Source organism: Larimichthys crocea, chromosome XXIII (assembly GCF_000972845.2).
Source record: "Larimichthys crocea isolate SSNF chromosome XXIII, L_crocea_2.0, whole genome shotgun sequence".
Lineage (NCBI taxonomy): Eukaryota > Metazoa > Chordata > Actinopteri > Sciaenidae > Larimichthys > Larimichthys crocea.
This window is the reverse complement of record NC_040033.1, coordinates 19453047-19474087: the sequence shown is the minus strand read 5'-3', so window position 1 is coordinate 19474087 and position 21041 is coordinate 19453047. Positions and strand designations below refer to the sequence as shown.

The window sequence follows — 21041 nt, the reverse complement described above, 5'->3', positions numbered from 1 at the left end:
AGTGAAGGTCCTCCCTGGTTGTTCGTGTATAGTGTGCTCAGGTGTGTATTTTATGTGTGCACATCACATGGAAATGGGAGTCAGCATGAAAACTCAGGTACACGGTCATGTATTCAGGTTATCATTCCTTGCTGGCTTATAGAAACTATGTAACTACTTTGGTTACACATACTTTGAGGAAAAGTCATTGTTATAGTTTCTATATTTCACTGTTATTCTGTTGGAGCCAGAGTGATAGGTATTCTGTTTGGCTCTACGTCCAAGCAAAGGTGAACACTTGAGCACTCTGAGCTGCAGCCTGGACCTTGAAGCCCAACTTTCCTCCACCCTAATTCCTTTAAACAGAGCCCATGATGTAGCCATGCTCCTGGTGTACTTTCAAACCTGCAGGGGGGAACCTGTAAGCTAGCCCTATAGCAACCACAATCCAATGGGACAGTCTCTGTCGGGATAGTGGCTTCCCCTTGTGGGGCGTGGCCCAAGACACAAACAGCTGATCGGTTCCCCGAAAGCTGGCTGTCCTGTTCACATACACACATAATGCACGCACAGGGCACAGCCATATGAACACCGGGTTGGGGGGCGGCAGTAGCTTAGTCCATAGGGACTTGGCTTGGGAACTGGAGGGTGGCCGGTTCAAGTCCCACATGGACCAAAAATATGGAAGGTGGACTGGTAAAGCGGCATACCAACGGATGCTGGCCCACCGGCTTATCCCCCAAGCCTATGTGGCATGCTGAAATAGCAGCCAGATACACCTTGAGTGTGGAAAAGGCTTTACCCGTTTCCAGCAGGTCTTGGAGAAAACAGAGAATGTCCTGCACTGAAAGAATACGTCTGGCCTCACACCACTCCTCAAACACTCGCCACTTACAACTGTATAATGAGCGAGTGGATGAAGCCCTCGCACACTGAATAGTGTCGATCTGAGGCAATCCAACAGCGCCCAAATTCAACCTCTCACGGGCCAGGCCCAGAGATCCACCTGCTCTAAATGGGGGTGGTAAATCTCCCCCCCTGCCTGAGACAAGAGGTCCCTGCGCAGCAGCAGGGGCCAAGGTTGGCCTGGTAGTAACTGAACTATCTCCGCTATCCAATGTTTGTACGGCCAGTGTGGGGCCATCAAAATCAGCGGCAGGCCCTGAGCTCTCACTCTGGTCAGTGTGGGGGAGATCAGACTGAGTAGTAATTCAACACTCATAGAACCAGATGAAATTGCAAGGCCTTTTGCTGAATTTTATAAATCTCTACTATATTACTGGAAGATACTACAGGGACAATATCAGACGACTGTTAAATTTGATGACCCACTCAGAGACTCAGAAGTATCCTAGCAATACCTTTTCTGAACATTGAAACAATTCCAATTTGGCGTTTTATCTCCTGTGTAAAAGTATGTTTGTTTGACATTCACACATTTGGTAGAACTCTTGTCGGAGGCTGAAGACAGATATACTGGTGTTGTTCCTGAAGCCCTATGATGGGTAAAGGACGAGGTTCAGTAACCTTTTACTTGGATTGGTTGTGTCAAAAGTGTCATGAGATAACTTTGTTATGATATGGCACTATATAAATAAAATTTAATTTAATTTAATTGAACTGAATTTAATATGCTCCAAAGTTCATCTGTCTCCGCAACAAATAAGATGTTGAAAAAGACTTTATAGAAGTGCACTGAAGTGCTGTATATGTCCCAACTTTGCAGTATGAAAGAGCACTGTTAGTAGATACATTAGTACAAGAAACAGCTTTTAATATTTTTCACTGCCACTTTGTCACAATACAGCATCCCTATGAATTATCTATAACATGTAGAACAATTCACTCACAATTTACATCCGGTGACAGGAAGTAGTAGGCCCTTTTATTCAGAAAGTAGTGTGGCAGTGCTGGGGTTGGAAAAGCATATCTGACTTTAATGAAGGAGCCATCCAGTCACAGCACTGCAATTAACATACGCCTTTTTAATTAACTGTAACTACATAAACCAAACTGCAGTTGTAATGTACAAATATTGTAGAAAGTGAAAGTTTCTGCAGAAAATTTGGCCATTTGGGGGCAGCGGAACAAGCTGTAACACAACTCTGACATATTATCAACTTATGAAGTTCTTATTGATAACCTGTTGCAAATAGCTGCTTAGTTACATATACAGGAGACACAGAGCAACATTTGTTTGAGGTTGTGTATACCTCATGAATATAAGTCCAATATTCACTCTCTTATAGTGCTTGATTTTAACCAACCTCTGAGAAAAATATATTCACCAGCTTGTCATTGTTTGGTGCAGGGCAGGCAGCAGCTGCCTGGTCAAAGGGAAACTCATATTTTTCAACCTGGATTCCAAGTCTTTGTGTTTAAGTGACTGATGGAGACAATTGAAATCAATGTAGTACTGAGCTAAATAATGTAGCCACAGACACTAAATGTAACTTTGGAGCAGTCAAGCACCACCAATGTATGTATGTTCATTAAAGGTGTTTTGTCACTGACAGGCTCAGACTATTATTATAAGTTTCTGACAACAAGAAGCCCACAGAGATAGACAGAGACCCCTTCCTGCATCATACATAATCATCTAAACCATTGTTCTTATCAAATATTGATGATTGCAGCTTTAAACACTGGTCAACAGGGGAAAGAAGACATGACGGAGGAAATGACTAGAAGTTTTCCCACTCCGGTTGCAGAGAATTACCTCCTGCATGTTTTATTGCAGAACAGAGAGCCTCAATATAGCACACTGACATTTCCTCCGCTATAACTGGCCTCAACGCAGCAGACACAAGCGTATTATAATGTTGCCATTCATCACATTTTCTGCTTGGTAAACAAAACTCTGAGAAGTTTTGTTTTAAATGGCAGGCCCAGAAAACTGGAGCCAAATATTCAGAAGAGAGGCCAGTGTGATTGATCAGTCTATGGAGAGCAGCGGTAAACCTGCATTAATACAGCCGAAATAATTACAAGTGTGTGTTTGTGTGTGTGTGTGTGGTGTGGTGTGTTGTGTGGTGTGTGTTTGTGTTGTGTGTGTGTGATAAATGACTGTGGGTAGCTGGCATGACGGTGCATACCTCAGACTCTCAGACAACACTAGTCTGGGATGAGCAGCATTGTCCCTGAATCTTTGCATATAATATATATAATATATATTCTTTGTACTGCAGGCAAGAATGACATTATAATTTAGAACATCATGATTCTCTGGGCACCCACAAAATTTGCACCAACAGGGCTGGAGCCAATAGAGCAGACACTGGGTGAGAGTCAGGGTAGGAGTTCAGTTCATCATAGCAAGACAGAAAAGCATTCACAGGATCCTTTCTGGTAATCATGAGTTGGTAACTCATATTTTTGAGTAAGGCCAACATACAACAGAAAGTTTATACAGGAAGTATAATGTAGTATTATACTACAGTATAGTATTGTCACAATCCACTCCGGTCCCCTGCTTGCTTTCCCTCTTACTGCACCCAGTAACTTTCCACTCACCTGTCCGCCCGCCTCCTCATCAGTCACCATGGTTTTCTCCGCTCCCACACTGCTCCTCATCAGTAATCAACCCTGTATTTAAGCACCAACCTCCAGACAACTTTGCCAGATTGTTTTCGCGTCATGCAAGTCTTTCCAGCACTTTGTTGGACTGATCTCCGTTGCGACCCTGCCTGCCTTTGATCTGCTCGTCTGTCTCTGCCCCGGTAATCACCTAGCTTTTCGTCCCCGACCACGAGTTCTGCCTCATGTTTCTGGTGTCGTCTGCCTGTTTTCCCTGGCTGTTTGGAGGTTTCCCGGGCAGTCTGTCCCCTGCTCCAGTTCGTCCACAGACTCTCCGATGAACTCAGGACTTATTCCCTCTCTCTCACCTGCCATATCGCCTGCTGTGGTTTTCCAATAAGGAACATACTTAGTATCCCTTGCTGTTGTGCTGCATTTGGGTCCTACACAAGCCCGTTTCAGTACAATCTGGCCAAAGCATGGATCCAGCACACACGCTTCGCCAGAGCTACGCCTGGAGAGGGTGGAGAACATTCTCCCGCGACACGAGGCATTGTTGCTTCCACCACAGCCGAGGTACGCCAGGCTACCGTCACTCAACAACAGGCTGCGCTAACCAGGAGCAGACATAGCGGCATTAGCTTCACAATCCAACGCTCACTACTGTGCTCTCACAGAATATGGTCCAGAACCTACCTGCAACAGCGCCTGCTGCCGTACTCCAACCAACGCCCCCTGGTCAGTTTGAACCCCGAGGGGGCTCCGAACGTTATGTGGGGAAACCCAGGTCGTAATCCGTTTATTACGAACTGCTCATCTGTTCGCCTGCAGCCCACACACATTCGCCTCTGAGGAGGCCAAAGTGGCGTTCACCAAATTAATCACCTCACGGGGAGGGCCGCCTGTGGGGAACCCTGAAGGAACGTCAAACTCCTGCTTGCAGCTCCTTCAGAGACTTGCTGGTGAGTCCGGAAGGTTTTTGGCCCACCTTCCCAGGGTCCAGTGCTATGGGCGTCTCCTGAACCTCCAACAGGGGGACTGCTCCTGGCTGACTACTCTATTGACTTTCGCACCAGGGCTCGCCAGAGTAAATGGAACACCGAGGCCCAGTGCGACGCCTACCTACAGGGGCTTGAGGAGTAAGTAAGGACGCTGGTGTCATATGATCTCCCTGCCACTTTGGATGGCTCATCGAACTCACACGGCGGTGGGACCGACGCATCAAGCCAGGCGGGAGGAAGACGAAGCGAGGATGTTGGGCCCTCTTCCTTCCCAGTTCCGTGCAGTACCGGAGGTATCCTCTTCCCGGCCTGAACCTCCGAGGGGAGATTCAGAACCTATGCAGGTTGGCAGAACCACTCTGTCACCAGAGGAACGAGCGTCGTCAAAGACACACACATATGTTACTGTGGACAGACGGACACTTGCTCCAGGTGTCAGCAAAAGCCAGGTCTCACCAGTAGCGAGGGATGTACGGTGAGTCCGACCTCTGAACTGTCCCTCAGAAACGCCCCTCCTTGCCATGTGTCGCCTGCTGTACCAGGGGGCTCCCACTCCCTTGCCGTCTTCATTGACTCTGGCGCGACGTTTATAATGAAGAGCTGGCCCAGCAGTTGGAGTAGAAAGGTTCCGCTGCCTCAGCTGTCCCGCCAACGCCGGACGTCACCTGCTGGGGACCGTCACTCATCAGACTGTTCCAGTGCAGATGCTTCTCTCGGCAACACCACGAAACTATCCGTTTCACATCTTGGACTCTCCGCGTATCCCACTCATTTTGGGATATCCCTGGCTCCGGCGCCACAATCCCCACTAGACTGGGCGACGGGAGCCATTCGGGCTGGAGCCGGCCTGTCACCAAGTCTTCTCAAGCAGGCCTCCGTCCTCAGTTCAGGCCCTGCACCCCGTTGGCTCCTGATCTGGGGGTCCCGCAGAGTACCACGATTTCGGGAGGTTTTCAGCAAGGCAAAGGCGACCTCTTTGCCTCCCACCCGTCCATATGACTGTGCCATAGATCTTCTACCCGGCACCAGTCCTCCCGAGGTCGTCTATACTCCCTGTCCGCACCAGAGAGGAAGGCCATGGGGACTACATTAACGACTCCCTGGCGGCTGGCATCATCGTCCTCATCCTCCCCTGCTGGAGCGGGGTTTTTTTTGTAGGAAGAAGGACAAATCATTGAGGCTGCATCGACTACCGCGGCTCAACGACATAACGGTGAAGAATCGGTATCCCCTCCCTCATCTGTCTCGCCTTTGAACTCCTGGAGGGGGTACCATCTTCACCAAACTGGACTCGCAACGCCTACCAATGGTGCGATTGGAGGGCGACGAGTGGAAGACCGCATTCAACACACCTACTGGACACTATGAATACCTGGTGATGCCTTTTGGCCTCACCAACGCCCCCGCCGTCTTCCAGGCTCTGGTCAACGACGTGCTCCGGGACTGCTTAACAGCGTTCTTCGTCTACTTGGATGACATTCTAATTTTCTCCAAGACCAAGGAGGACCACATCCACCATGTTCAGGGGGTTCTTCAACGGCTCCTGGAAAACTCGCTGTTTGTTTAAGGCAGAGAAATGCGAGTTCCTGCTCCCTCAGTCTCCTTTCTTGGATACATTGTCGGCCAGGGGACTCCAGATGGATCCAGCCAAGGTCTCTGCCGTCGCCGCCTGGCCTGTTCCTGACTCCCGGAAGCAGCTACAAAGATTCCTGGGGTTCGCCAATTTACCGTCGTTTCATTGGGGATACGCACGGTGGCAGCCCCTCTCACAGTCTCTCACCTCCTCCAAAGTCTTCAGCTGTCTCCCGCCGCCACAGATGCCTTCCAGACCTCCAAGAATCGCTTCACCTCTGCGCTATCCTGCGTATGCCGACCCCAAGAGACAGTTGTGGTGGAAGTAGAGGCCTTGATGTCGGGGGTGGGGGCTGTCCTGTCTCAGCGGGCTACTGATGACCAGAAGCTCCACCCCTGCGCCTTTTTCTCTCGATGCCTGACTCCCGCAGAAATGAACTATGACATTGGAAATCGGGAGCTTCTGGCAGTCAAATTGGCACTGGACGAGTGGCGTCACTGGCTGGAGGGGGCCGAACAACTATTTCTCGTATGGACAAACCACAAGAACCTAGAATACATCAGGTCAGCCAGAAGACTGAACTCCAGGCAGGCCCGCTGGTCCCTCTTTCTCACCAGATTCAATTTCACTCTCTCCTATCGCCCGGGAACCCACAACGTTAAGCCTGACGCCCTCTCCCGCCAGTTCCTGAAGGAAGAGGAAGAGGTTTCCACGGCAGCGGACACCATCCTTCCCTCTGCCCGCCATTACATGGGGGGTTGAGGAGAGAGTTAGGACGGCGCTGGAGGAGCAACCAGGTCCCAGCGCCTGTCCCCCCAACCGGCTCTTCGTCCCGGTCCACCTCCGTTCTGAGGTGCTCCAGTGGGCCCACAACACGCACCTCACCTGCCATCCAGGGATCCAGAGGACCAAGGAGGTTCTTCAGCGCCGATTCTGGTGGGACTCCCTGGACCTGGACACCCAGTCAAGACCTGCCCTGTCTGCAACCGGAACAAATCCTCCCACCAGGCTCCTGCTGGTCACCTGCTCCCGCTTCCAGTTCCCCATCGTCCCTGGTCCCACATATCTCTGGAGTTTGTGACCGGTCTACCACCTTCTCAAGGACACACCACTATCCTTACCGTGGTAGACCGGTTTAGCAAGATGGCCCACTTCATTCCCCTGCCCAAGCTCCCTTCAGCCAAAGAGACTGCTGAACTGGTCCTCCAGCACATATTCCGGCTCCATGGTCTTCCAGTCGATGTGGTCTCTGACCGAGGACCGCAGTTCTCCTCGGTCTTTTGGAGAGAGTTCTGCTCTCTCATCGGGGCCACGGCCAGCCTGTCATCCGGGTTTCATCCTCAATCTAATGGCCAGACGGAGCGGAAAAACCAGGAGATGGAGGTGGCTCTCCGGTGTATGGTCTCCAGTCACCCCACGTCCTGGTCGCAGCAGTTGCTCTGGGTAGAATATGCCCATAACACACTCCTCAGCTCCTCCACTGGTCTCTCCCCGTTCCAGTGTGCTTATGGATACCAGCCACCCCTATTTCCAGCCCAGGAGAGGGAGGTTTCTTGCCCCTCTGTACAGGCTTTCATCCGCCGGTGTCGACGCACCTGGTCCCAGGCCAGATCCACTCTCCTGCGGTCGGTGGGCCGTTACACAGCCTTGGCCAATCGTCGCCGCACCTCGGCTCCTGCTTATCAAGTGGGACAGAAGGTGTGGTTGTCAACCCGGGACCTACCACTCCGGGTCGACTCGAAGAAACTGGCACCCAAGTTCATCGGCCCCTACGAAATTCAGAAGGTCATCAACCCTGCTGCAGTCCGCCTCAAGCTTCCCAGGTCCATGCGAGTACACCCCACATTCCATGTCTCAAAAATCAAGCCGGTTCTGGAGAGTCCCTTGATTCCTGCTACCCCGACTCCTCCGCCACCTCGCCTTATCAATGGAGACCCAGCCTACACGGTTCGACGGCTTATCCGCTCTCGTCGCCGTGGGAGGGGCATCCAGTACCTGGTTGACTGGGAGGGATATGGTCCAGAGGAGAGGTCGTGGGTCCCCGCCAGCTACATCCTTGACCCTCAGCTCATTACTGACTTCCACCGGCAGCACCCGAACCAGCCCTCCAGGATACGCCCGTCCACTGATAACCCCCGCCTGAGCGCCTCTGGTGCCCCACCCATCCCTGGCCCTAGCGAGGTGGACCCGCCATCGTCCTCTGTGGACTCTTCATCTGAGGACGAGGGGCCTGCTCCTCATCAGTAATCAACCCTGTATTTAAGCACCAACCTCCAGACACTCTTTGCCAGATTGTTCTTCGCGTCATGCAAGTCTTTCCAGCACTTTTGTCCGGACTGATCTCCCGTTGCCGACCCTGCCTGCCTTTGATCTGCTCGTCTGTCTCTGCCCCGGTAATCACCTCAGCTTTTCGTCCCCGACCACGAGTTCTGCCTCAGTGTTTCTGGTGTCTGTCTGCCTGTTTCCCTGGCTGTTTGGAGGTTTCCCCGGGCAGTCTGTCCCCCTGCTCCAGTTCGTTGCCACAGACTCTCCGATTGAACTCAGGACTTATTCCCTCTCTCTCACCTGCCATATAGCCTGCTGTGAGTTTCTCAATAAGGAACATTACTAAGTATCCCTTGCTGTTGTGCTGCATTTGGGTCCTACACAAGCCCGTTTCAAGTATATTGTATAATGTTGGCACCATTGAAAGCCAAAGCTTTATTTCCTGTATACAGCACATTTCAAACACAGTGAAATTAAAAGTAGGCTGATTTTTTTTTATTAGCACTTCCTGTTTGTAATGTACAGATGAACTATCACATAATAACTCATACTGAAGCGAACCTGATGATTCTCATTATTCTTTAGAACAGATGGCTCATCATTACTTCTGTTGTTGTTGAATGTGAACATGAACAAGGTTTCCATGATAACTTGTCTTCTTCACGTCTTTCTTTCACAGAGTCAAACTGAATCAACACAAATCACTGCCCTGTACTTCAGTAGGCTTCAATACAAAGAAAACATGCCTGTAAATGAATGACTGATATGGTGAGAAGAGTGAGGCAACATAAATGTTAAAGCGTCAGCGGTATGGTTTGTCAGACAGAGAGACAAACTCATGAGAAAAATTCACCAGTAGTCTTCAGTCTTATTTTTTATAATCCAAGTGCTTTGTCTGTTCAGAGAATGACTGTTTCCTCAGGAGACACGAACAACAAGAATCCTCTTATATTTGGCTGCAGGCAAATAAACGCAGCACCTTAGAAGAGGCCCAGGTGGAAGGAAAAGATATGTTTAGTCTTACCAAAGCTATTTGGATGCATTTGCTTTTGAGACATCCCACCTGAAAGCTTCCGTGTATACAGTTATATATCTTTATTTCATGGCTTTGCTGAATGCTTGATTTCTGGCTGACAATTGGCAATTAGCTAGCATTGTGCGCTCTGAATAACAGACTGCTGCTGTGAACACACAGGAAGCAGTAAAATAATGTCGACATGAATATTTTGTGTCAAATAATTGATTTTTTTTTAGTAGCCATGTAATAAGCAGTATAGAACCTAAACCTAAATATTATTTTCTTCATTTCTATAATCCAGCAAATAATTAATTGTGAATATACTGGTTATTATGCTTTCCATTATATGCAAATTATAATGCACTTATTCAGTATTCAGTATTCAGTATCACCTATAATTTTGATCTTGATAGACACCTTTTGAATGAATATTGTTATGTCATATACAATATTCAAACTACTGTTCCCAATTTCAAAAATAAACTCATTAAACTTAAATTTAATTCATTATTAAATTCATCTTCCCTGCTGCTCGCAGGAAGCACGCAGAGAATGCCTGTCTGGATTTTGGTGGTTGGACATTGAGAAGACACGATTTAGAGGTCTTTAATTAAATGATTGAAAATGGAAGTGGAAAGTGAGGGGGACAATCACAGCTGAGCTTTGCAAAGGACGTCGTCTGACCTAGCTAAAAGTAATGTAGTCGAACACAATACATTCTACATGAAGGTCATCATTTTCTTTATTTGTCACTTTTAACTGAAACACTGAGAGAGCTGCTCATTCCACTCTATTATCATTTCAGGGGCTGGAGCTTGTTGAAGTGTATGAGTGGAATTCAAATACTTCAGTTATTTGGATGCATTGATTGCAGCTGTGAACTGGTTTGCTCTCGACAGACTTTTATATTTGAAATGAATGACATGTTTCAAATAGGCTGATACAGAAGAACAGACAGAACTGCCCACTCCTACATTCTGTTTATTCCAACTTGGAAATGTAGAAATGTCCCTACAAACACCAAACCGTCTGCTGAAGTCGACAGACAGTGTCAGTATTTGTATGACTATTTTTCTATTCTGAGACTGAAATCAAGACAGAGCTAGACAGGATTTACTCATACACCAACATCATCTGTGTTTAGTTATCAAAACAGACGAGTGTTTCTGCAATAGAAGCTTCTCTTTTTTCCCTCTGTGTCAATAATTTACTTGAACATGTTGCGGATTGTTATCTGAACAGAAAACAGAAATGAGAGGCTGAGAGGACGAGTAGAATGAAAGTGGAGGAGAAAGGAGGTTTTTTCATTACCAAGGTCATCTCTCTTCACTGCTGCTGTCTCCTTCTAATCACCACTATAGCAGCAGCCAGAAAGAAGACTAAATGGATGGATGTTGGAAAATGTGAGCCTGTCCTCCGTCTGAATCAGTAAAACAAACTGCTTCCCAAATCTGTGAGCAGCAGCGTTAAAAGCTTCAGTAATTCAATCAAACTGAATTGAATTTTGATTAGTGTGCCAGGGAGGCATATGTTGGTTCAACAGTGTACTCTGCAGCTCAATGCAGATTTTAGCTTAGTTTGATTTTCTGACTGAATTTCTAGAAAATCCACAAAACAAAACGTGACTTGATGCAAGTTTCCATCCACTGCTGTTAGGTGAATGTTATGGGTTGCTTCATGGAGCTATGGTGGCCATGAACATGGGCTACTGTAGAAAAATGGCAGTCCAACATGGTGAAGTGTGTCGAAGGATACAGTACATACAAAAGTTTGAGATATTCGGCTTTCGGATGAAATTTCAGAGTTCACCTAAAATGCACTAACCTTTCCAGGTGAACTTCATTTGACCTCTAAACTTTTGAATGTGCATGTTCAAACTGTTCAGTGTTTCAGTACTTGTTGCATAACATGCTGTTCTCTAACAATCAAGGTGTCTGATCCATGAATGTTCCACTAAATGTTCTGCTTCAATGACAGTTTGTATTGAAACAGTCCTTAACGACACCTAACAATCCATCAACAGTACCTGGTCAGTGTGAGGCTTCAAACAGGAAGTCCTCAGAGGGAAGTTACCACTGAGCGCTGACAGTCACAGAGTCATGGGTTGGAATAAGTTGACTTGTAAACAGCACGAGATGTCGTTGTCAGGCTGTAATCGATGGTCAAGGTCACATGACATTTTTCTGATTTTATAGTGTTTCTACTGCATAAAGACAGAAATTCACTGTGTAGTGCCCTTGGTCATCCATCCCAAACATGTTGGATGAATAAAATGGTGTCTCCATCAACGTACTCTATGCTGTTGAAAAAAAGTGTAACGTTTTTACACTCGCTTCAGGTGGTTTTTGCCTTTTTCTAAAAAATCTTGTCAAGAGATGGAAACACTGAGAATTAGTCACATGACTGATCAGCTGTCTCATGGCTTGTTAATCCCTCCATGATGGCTCCACACAGATCTGATGTAACCTTGCTCGCATTATTACATGAAACAGACACAAACCTCTTCCTCAAACCTCAAAGACTTCTTCTGGTCTTCTGACTGCAGAATTGGCGCCACCTGCTGTTTATCCTGTTACCTCCTATCTTACATACAGCGGTAGTGGATGATAACGAGCAGTCGTTCACATTTTCTTTTGCAGAATTCTAAAGTTTGGTTACAATTTGTGATACATTTGTATTAAACACAGAAAAACTCCGCTGTATGTAGTGGACATGATGATGGACATTCATGGTTTCTGTATGTGCAGAGTGTCACTGGTTTAACATTGTGGTACTCACATGAAGTAGATGGGGTATCCGCCTTCAAAATACCAGCAGTACTTCTTGGCTTCTGCACACTGTGTGAGAGAAAGACAGACATTACTCACACAAACTGCTATTTTTTAGGGTCATACAAGATCAAGAACTATGTCAACTCTCCCCCTTCCAACAATAATGAGTCAGGAGATCACAGTCCTGACCCTTACTACTTTAAAACTCTGGCCGAGTCTATGCCTCCTAAACTCGAGGCTGCAACTGGCCTTGTAAATCCATCAAGGTCCAAAAGAGAAGAGGAGATATGGTAAAAAGCAAATGCTGGCTCTTAGGTGATGATGACAGGAGGGTCAACTCTAAATATTTAAAGGTGCATCATCTATTATATGGGAGAACATTTTCTTTGTCTAACTTGATCTCCTTGCCTCCCCTGCATACGAACCTTTTTTTTTTTTTTATTCCTGGCATCAGTTCAGAATCCACAGAGCACTGACACTGGCTGGCTGGAGAGCGCCTTTAATTAACTGTCTTAGAAATGATCTCCTTCTGTGAAAATACAGCCTGCTTTGTAGTGACACACAGAGGATTTTCAGCTTTATTTTTCTCCGCCCTGCAACAAAGCGGCACAAGATAGGCCGAGGGTGTCGAGAAGAAAGAGAGAAAGAGAGAAGGACGGTGAGATGGGAGAGAGAGGGAAGGAGCTGGTTGGAGGCGTAGAGAGGAGAGCATGCTAAATGAAGTGAATCATACTGCAGGGATGTGTCTTGCCTCAGGGTGGCAGGCAGCATACACAGCATCTCTTTCCATTAAAGTGGGGGCATCTTCTCAAAGATAACAAGCCAAACTGAGAGTTTAAATGCAAATGAGAATGTGTAGTTTTTGGATATGCTCATGAAACTGATGTGACATTCACTCATATCACATTGTTATGCACTGAACTCTCATAACTCCTGGTGGTGATAAAAAGAAAGGCAAATTAGAAGTGGCACAGTGAAGTGGGAGAGAGCAAATTTCATGTTTCATCTGCAGCTACAAAGATCCTCTCCTTCAGTTAAAGCAGCAGTCAGTCAGTCAGTCAGTCAGTCAGTCAGTCAGTCAGTCAGTCAGTCAGTCAGTCCTCAGTTCCATGAAGAATCCCCTACGCCTGTCTGCAACACAAAACACAAGAGACATTTTACTATTGCGGTGTGGATTAGATTTATCGACTGAAGCTCTGTCTGTCTTTTTTTTCAGCCATATCAGATTTTTCTTGCCTTGCTGCAGTGCCTCCATACCTGCCAGCATTCAGCTTTCAAGATAGGATAGTGCATAACAATGCAGCACAGTGAGGATACAGACATTTCATACACATTAGAGCAGGCAAGCACAGTTTTTCCTCACTGGAACCGAGGGTCTAAGGACAGAGGGTGTCACTCCCTGTACAGATTGTAAAGCCTCAGAGGCAAATGTACTTTGTGACTTTGGGCTATACAAATAAAATTGATTTGATTTGATTTGATTTGAAGCACATACAGTATAACACAGATCTATATGTCTAGATTTAACATTCACACAGACTCCAGTCTGCAGGTAGTTTATTACTTCACTGATAAACCACAGCATTGTAGAGTAGCATTAGGCCTCATGATCAAAGGAAAGTTTTTATTATCACATCCATGTTTCTTCCGTCCCTCTGCCTCTCTCTAGAGTATGAGTATTCATGTGTGGCTTCCTGCAGATATAAATAGAACCTGTCCATCTCTGCTTACATTTGCAGGTGTATTTAGATGTTTTAGGTGTGATGTCATCCTGCCCTGACATTTGTCACATGTTAAAGTCCATGTAAAGTCAGAATAAATGTGAGTTCATCAGACCAAAGAAGAAAGTGTTATTAACCACCCAGCCAAATTTGAATGATTAAAATTATCAACAAGTTTATGAAATGAGGTGTAAAAATGAATTCTCAGCTCACATGACGAACTTTGAAACACTCGCGAAATTAATTAATCTCTATGTCTCTGCTCAGGGTGGCCTCAGCGTGTCATCGAGCCACTTTAGGACCGCCCACAAAATTCTGGACTGAAAACTGGTGAAAACTCCACATTTCAGTAATGTATTGTTCAAAGTCTTTTCATGTGTTTTCAGCAACTATTTTCCAACATATTTAATGTATTTTTAAGGAAATCTCTGAATTGCCTGTACACAGACTTTAAGGTGTAGCTGGCCAGAATTAAATTAATTAATTAATTTGAATTAAATGTAGCATGTGGACTGTGTTTCATAGATGAAGTTTGTCTGAGAAACAAAACTGGAATGTTGGAATGTTTGAAAGGCTCGGCACCATGCAGGTACAATATAGACAGCAGGAGATCAGCTTCATCTTAATTCTCTCAAAATGTATTTATTTATATTTTATTTTGCAAATTTTAACCAAATTTTGAATAATCTGGCTTGTTTCTATTCTCTACCTTTATGTGGAGTTGTTTCATGAGATAACTAGTAGGTGGTGCCAATTCTCTTCTCATGATTGCTGGAAACTTTAATCAGTCATGTGAGATAAATATGTCATAACTTCCTCGAAAAGTGTTTCAATCTTCCAAACGTAGCATAATTCTTTCTTCGCAAGACGTTTTGAGAATTTTGCCATTTCCATCAAACTTTTCTAATGTGATACGCAACAAAATATGTTTATTGAAACATGGCTAATTGGTCATGACTAAGTGGATATTCATTTCAGATGTTTAATGTTGTCATATTTGGATAACAGTGGCACAGTAGGTATCACTATCGCTTCATAGCAAGAAGATTCTGGGTTCAAACTGGTTGGGGAGTTTGTGGTTGGGGCTGGCCCTCTCTGGGTTTCCTACCACAGTCCAAAGACATTCATATTAATTGGTGACTCTAAAATGTGCCTGTAGATCTGGCAACATGTCCAGAGTATACCTCACCTCTCGCTCAATGATTACAGGAACATGATAAACAAGTCTATTAAATAGCTGATTCTATAATCACTTTTACCGCCAAAAATTAGGAAAGATCCTGGACCAGAACCAGACTTCAGGTTAAAGGTCTCTATCACCACCTGCAGGTTGAACTTACACTTACCCAGTTATCTTAAAGTCTTTATTGTCCCAATGGGACATTTGTTTTCTTCGCCTGCACATATTCGACACAGAAACATAAAGATATACTTTCAGACACATGACCTTGTTGTTTATATTAAAAAATATTTAGTTATTTGGTTGTTTTAATGCTCAAATACTGATATTGGTGTTTAAATACAGGATCAGTCTGGCTTTTGACACTTTGACATCATATGACATCCAGTTCTCAAAATCTCATTCCAGCTCACTGCAGTGACCCAGATGTGTCATGCACATCTCAAATTCTGAAATAAAAGACAATAAATGGGGCCATAGGCGGTCGTCATGGGCAGGATGAATTTATCAAACCAAAGACTTACTTAAAAACTCACAAAAAAAAGCTGTGATGTGTCTCAGAGTCTTTGCAATAAGACACATTTATATAAATGACTTCCTCCTACTGTACTATGCAACGCTGTAACTGTGTAACAACCATCTACTTCCAAAATATAAATAAGGTAATATGAAATAATTAAAAACTTAAGTTGCTAATCAACCTGCAGAGGAAGTCTTGGCCTGATAGCTATTATTCATTTTCTGGATATTCAGTGAGTACATCAGAAGCCCTGATACATTGGCTGTTGACCCCAGAGGCTAAATCATAATCAGACGATAGTTGATGCTTTCAAAGATTCATTGCAGATAGAAGCCAAAAGAAAACCAAACTGGAACAGGAAATACATTCTGCTGGTAGAGGAGGAACATGAAAGAAAAACATACTGTACTGAGACTTTAGTGCCCCGATGAGTGGGAGTGATTCAGTACAGTCAGTGATTTAATATAAAACTTGATTCTTGGTGTTTGCACCCCAGGTAATTTAAAAATAGTGTAACAGCTTATTAAATCTTCAAATTAAATGTAAATACAGTGTTCTCAATTACACAGCACAAACTTCAGCTAACATATTATTCATCGCAACAGCAATCTAGAATTCAAGTAATCTGCTCTTTAAATGTATTCTTATGTCTCTGGTATAGGTTAAAGATTTTTACTTTTGTCTTTCACTTGTGCTTTTTATTTTATTTTCTTTCACCAGTTTGAATATCCACATCTCTGTGATCTGTGTGGAGAGCAGGGCTGCAGGGTGGCATGCCAAGTCGAGCTGTTTTGGTAGCTCACAACATGGCAACACAATAGGTTATTTGTCAGGCTTCTGGTGGAGGATGGGACCATACTGTGACACTCGGGCTGAGAGGAAATGGCAGGAACACACACACAGGGAGAGAGACAGAGAGAAAGACAGCAGGGGAGATGTTAACAAAGTAGAGCCGCGGCAGAGAAAAGCATCCCCACCCGGCCCACTCAGTGAAACAGTGTTCATCCACTCGATTTGTTCAGTTCTGCTATGACTGTGGTCAACGACAGGTCAGTACATGAAGAGAGAGGAGATCACTACAGTCACAGGATTCATTCTCTAGAGAACATGAATGTGTAGCAATCTATTATAGATGTACTAATCCAAACAAAACAGTCACGCTCATTTTGTGGTGCTAGATGAAACATCAGGGGGTCACCAAAATCACAAGGATCCATCCCAATAGTAATAATCACTACAAACCATGTTATACCACAATATAAAAGACAAAGCAAGGAATCACCTTGAAATACATCATCTGGGGACCTTGAATACCCAATGTCATGGAAATCCAGTATGTCCAGTATCCAGTAAGAGCAAATATTCTTCTTCTTGGGACCAGTCAAGTTTTGCAGCAAATCACAGTAGTGTTGTGAGTATGTCTAAAAGTAGCTTTTTATTTCTCTGATTCAGCTGCTATCTGGATATCTGAACTCCCTCACTCTCATTCACTGTCTATGTCACTCGACCACTGCTCTCCCAAACCACTGGACACAAACCAAAGAAAGCTTCTTTGTGTAACTATTTTGCAACTTAGACTGTGAGCCAGACAGATTTAGATGTTGGGTACATGAAATAAACCAAGATATATAACGCATAAAACAGTTAAACACAAAAGTTTGACCGACCTCTGTTTTTTTTCCAGCATCCAGCATGAATGGAAAAACCTGTGTTTTAGCCGCAGCACTGGCTTGGTCTGAATGTGATTGTGACATCACAATCCTGACAGCTTGTTATACAGCATATGCTGCTTTGGAATGATGAATGAAATGTTAATAAAATATGGGACCTTTAACATCATCTCTCATGTCTTAACAATAAGCACTATGACTTGAGAGATAATATAGTAGAGGATGCACCATGAGCCTCATGCAAGTACCATCCTGTGTCCACCATCCACTTTTCTGTCTACATGAAATGCTGGTCTCAGTGCTCCTGAAGCAGATCCTACGAACAGCCTAAGCTCTCATCTCACAATATTCAGGCCAACATTAGCCTTGATATGACTCAGTTAACAACGTCGCCTCTGGCAGGATGGATGGATGGATTGGACTGTTCCAATAGCACACCATGTACAGGTCATTCAAAGAAAAAGGACAAAATTGCAAGGCTCATATATGATATAAAAATGATATTTCTGATATCAAAATACAAACAAGCATGGATAACAAAGCTTTCACTTAACAATTCTTCACCATGTTGCTATCAATCTACATAAGTTTGCACCTAATTGTTCTCCTGTCCTCATCACTCTGCCAGCAAATGGTCACCATCCAGCTCTGTTCATTGTCTTTCTCTAATTGGAGCTCAGTGAAAGCGCTGACAGCAGAGGAAAATGTCCCTCTGTGCTCCCGCAGGACAAAAATGACCGTTACGCAACCAGAGGATGTTTTCCTGCTTTAAAAGCAGCTTAGATGGATTTTGGCTGGAGGACGTTTTAGAGAGGGGGGATTGAATGGTTCAAAAGGTTCTCCACCGCACATTAAAGGTTTGAAGCTGTGAGTGTGTGTGTGCTGATCGGGATGTTCGGCCTTTGAAGTTGCGGGATGCAGTGTGTGAGATTGTAAAAGAGGCGCCGATAAAGAAGCTCCCTGTGAAAAGTCAGACATCACTGAACAAACCTTCAAACTCATTTACATTTGTCCAGCTTGCACGGTGGTAGAAAACTTTTCTAATGGGACATTTGATCATATTGCACACAAAGCATGAAAATGTTTGATTATTACCCCAAATGGTGTTAGACCCTGCCAGGAATGAACTTTTCTTGTATTGACCAGCACTTTGCCCTCTCGGAATTAGAATCTTGGCACAAAAATAGTCCAAAAAGAGATTCTGAATATTGACAGAACAATCAATACCAGCTTTGAAAAATTAATCGTGGTTATATTTGTCGTCCTTCCATTCTGTTTCATCTCTTCCAGTCCTCTCTGCTCCTCACTCTTCTTCCTTTCCACTCATTTCCCATGCATCCAACTCTCCCTCTCCTTCCTGTCTCATTGATCTCTGCTGACAGCACAGATTCCTCTGCCATTAGCAACAGAAACAGGCCGACAAGCATCATTTCATTGTCAGCGTGTGTTTGGCCTTGTGGAGACCACCGTTATGAACCAACAGGACGTTTTTTTATGTTGTCTATTAATCTGCTGTTGATGGGCAGTGGTTACTGTTGGAAAATGTAAATTAGGTTATGTTTCTACATGAGAATGGTCAGATAGCACCTGAGAAGCACCCAAGTTTTAACCAAACAGCAATCTCTGGTGCTGCAAAGTCAACGTGGAAGTGCCAAAATCTGCAGTTCCTCAAATGACTACTTGGGTCAGTCCCTATGTTAAAATGTCAAACTTAACAGCAAAAAATTAAAAAAAATAGAGTCTGGTGCAAAACACTGTATTTGGGTGGGATTTTTTAGAACTTACCTGTTCAAATTATATTAAGGCTTAAAGTTATGCAGAATTAAGAGTATGGATGCTGTGATTGACAGGTGGGTGCTGTTAAAAATGGCTTATTTGAGCACCCAGGCTTCATTCGGCCCACCTCACCAACCTCTCCCCACACTGAGCTTCTGAAAGGTTCCTCAGAAACCTGTCCATGTTTTACATGTCTATGGATGGAATTCTGCACAACAACACTGTGAAGCAAAAACTTGTTGGAAATATTGTCATCAATGCCACATCAATCAAAACAGAAAACAGCAAAGAGTTGTACTGACAAACAGAGAGCTGCACAGACCTGCCACTACTAAAGACAAAGAGCTGTCATTAGTTTTCAAGAGGAGGTGCAGGGAGCTCTTTCCAGATGGAGACACATCATCCATGCCAAAAGGAAAAATAATCAGCCGTCCAATCACAGTCTGAGGGACCAACAATGGGCGGAGCTCATGACTCCATTCCACTTTTATAGTTTCATCAAAATTCGATATCTAAAAAACTGATGCATTTCATCTGATTACAGTACAGCAAATGAATGATCTGATGATTTTATAATTAACTGGGCTGGACCTCCATGTCTAGACTGTTGAGGTCAGTGTGGCATGTTACCATTATTTGTCTCAGAGCCTGTGTCAGAATCACTTTCACACATTCATATAAACAACCTTCATCTGCCAGAGGGAGCAAACGACAACTGTGATCAGCCCAAACATGTTTTGGCTCTGCTGCCACAGGCATGGCCGTGTAACTAGACAGAGCCATGCATAAATCAGCTGGCAGATCAGTCTGTGGAGAGTTTGGTCATCACCTCCAGTCCTGCTGGAGGGTCTGTCATCCCTCACTGAGGGTTAGATTACATTACAAACCGCACATTTTTAAATTGTCAGAATTTACATGGTTTTGAATAAATCAGGAACCCTTTTCTGATCCCACTTCTGTTCTTAAACAGGATTTGAAGGAAATCAAATTGTGTAATATGACGTCAGAAGATCATGATGATGGCCAGACAGAAGAAGAAGAGGACAAACCTTGACCATTCTGCTGTGTGATACAATCATATTCCAATCATAGGCACAAAAACGACTTGACAACGGTACACAACATGCCTGATCCTAACCTAACCCTAACCCTGTACGGTGGCCTGTTCAGGTCAAATCAGGACCACAGCCGGTCTTATAACACTGAGAAGATTCAGTTGCCTGCTGCATGAACTGAACGTGTCTCACTGTAGATCAGGATCAATTTGCAAATAAAGACGATGGTTTGCTTCTATTTGGGAGATAATTATGTTGTCACGATGGCAGTTGTGATTGTTGATTCCCTGTGTTCCCCCTTGTTTCCCCATCCTGGTGTTACTTGTCAGTCTCTCCTTGTTAGTCTCTGTGTTTGTGTGTTGTGGCCTCTTGTGCTCAGGTCCACCACCATCATCACTTCCTGCCATATGCCTGCTTGCCTACTCTCCACCAACCATCTCCGGACAGCCCACATTCTGTGCCTTCACCGTCTATTCCACCCACTGCTTCACCTCAGCCATTCCCTCCAGCTCATCATCGGACCCTCTCCTTCCCTTTCTTCCCACATCACGAATAAATCCCTTTCTCTTGCCAGCCTTTGTCTGAGCCTGCATTTCGGGTCAGTTCCTGTGTTATCATGACACACGTGCTTTTGGAACTACATTTCCCATAATGCTCGGATGTAAACAGGAAGTATAATTTGCCATAGATTCAGTGAGTTATGCTGTGGGCAACAACTTTTTTTTGCCTATGTTTATTCATATTTTGACTTTTGAAGTATCCCCATTATCAGTTAGCTGAATTAGCTGTTAGCAGAGCACCAATGTATGTACTGGATTACTTTGACAGTGAAGAACATTAAAATTCTCAGATTATAACAAGCATCTTCCTTTGTTTGATCAGGTCCATTTGTTAAAGTATCTTCCACCTCCTTTAATCACCTCTCTGAGCTGAGCTGTCTCAGCCTGCTGTTGCTGCTGACTGCGTTGATGAACGGGCCAAATCAGCGGCTCAAAC

General features: G+C 44.7%; 1 protein-coding gene across 1 annotated transcript in view; it reads right to left on the bottom strand.

Moving 5' to 3' along the window:
• The window catches only part of vopp1b (VOPP1 WW domain binding protein b), a 36889-nt gene that overhangs the window by 9280 nt on the left and 6568 nt on the right, over window positions 1-21041 (bottom strand). Inside the window, exon 2 of the mRNA XM_010746865.3 lies at window positions 12131-12189. Coding sequence (XP_010745167.1) covers window positions 12131-12189 — 59 coding nt within the window. The remainder of the gene's footprint in view (window positions 1-12130; window positions 12190-21041) is intronic.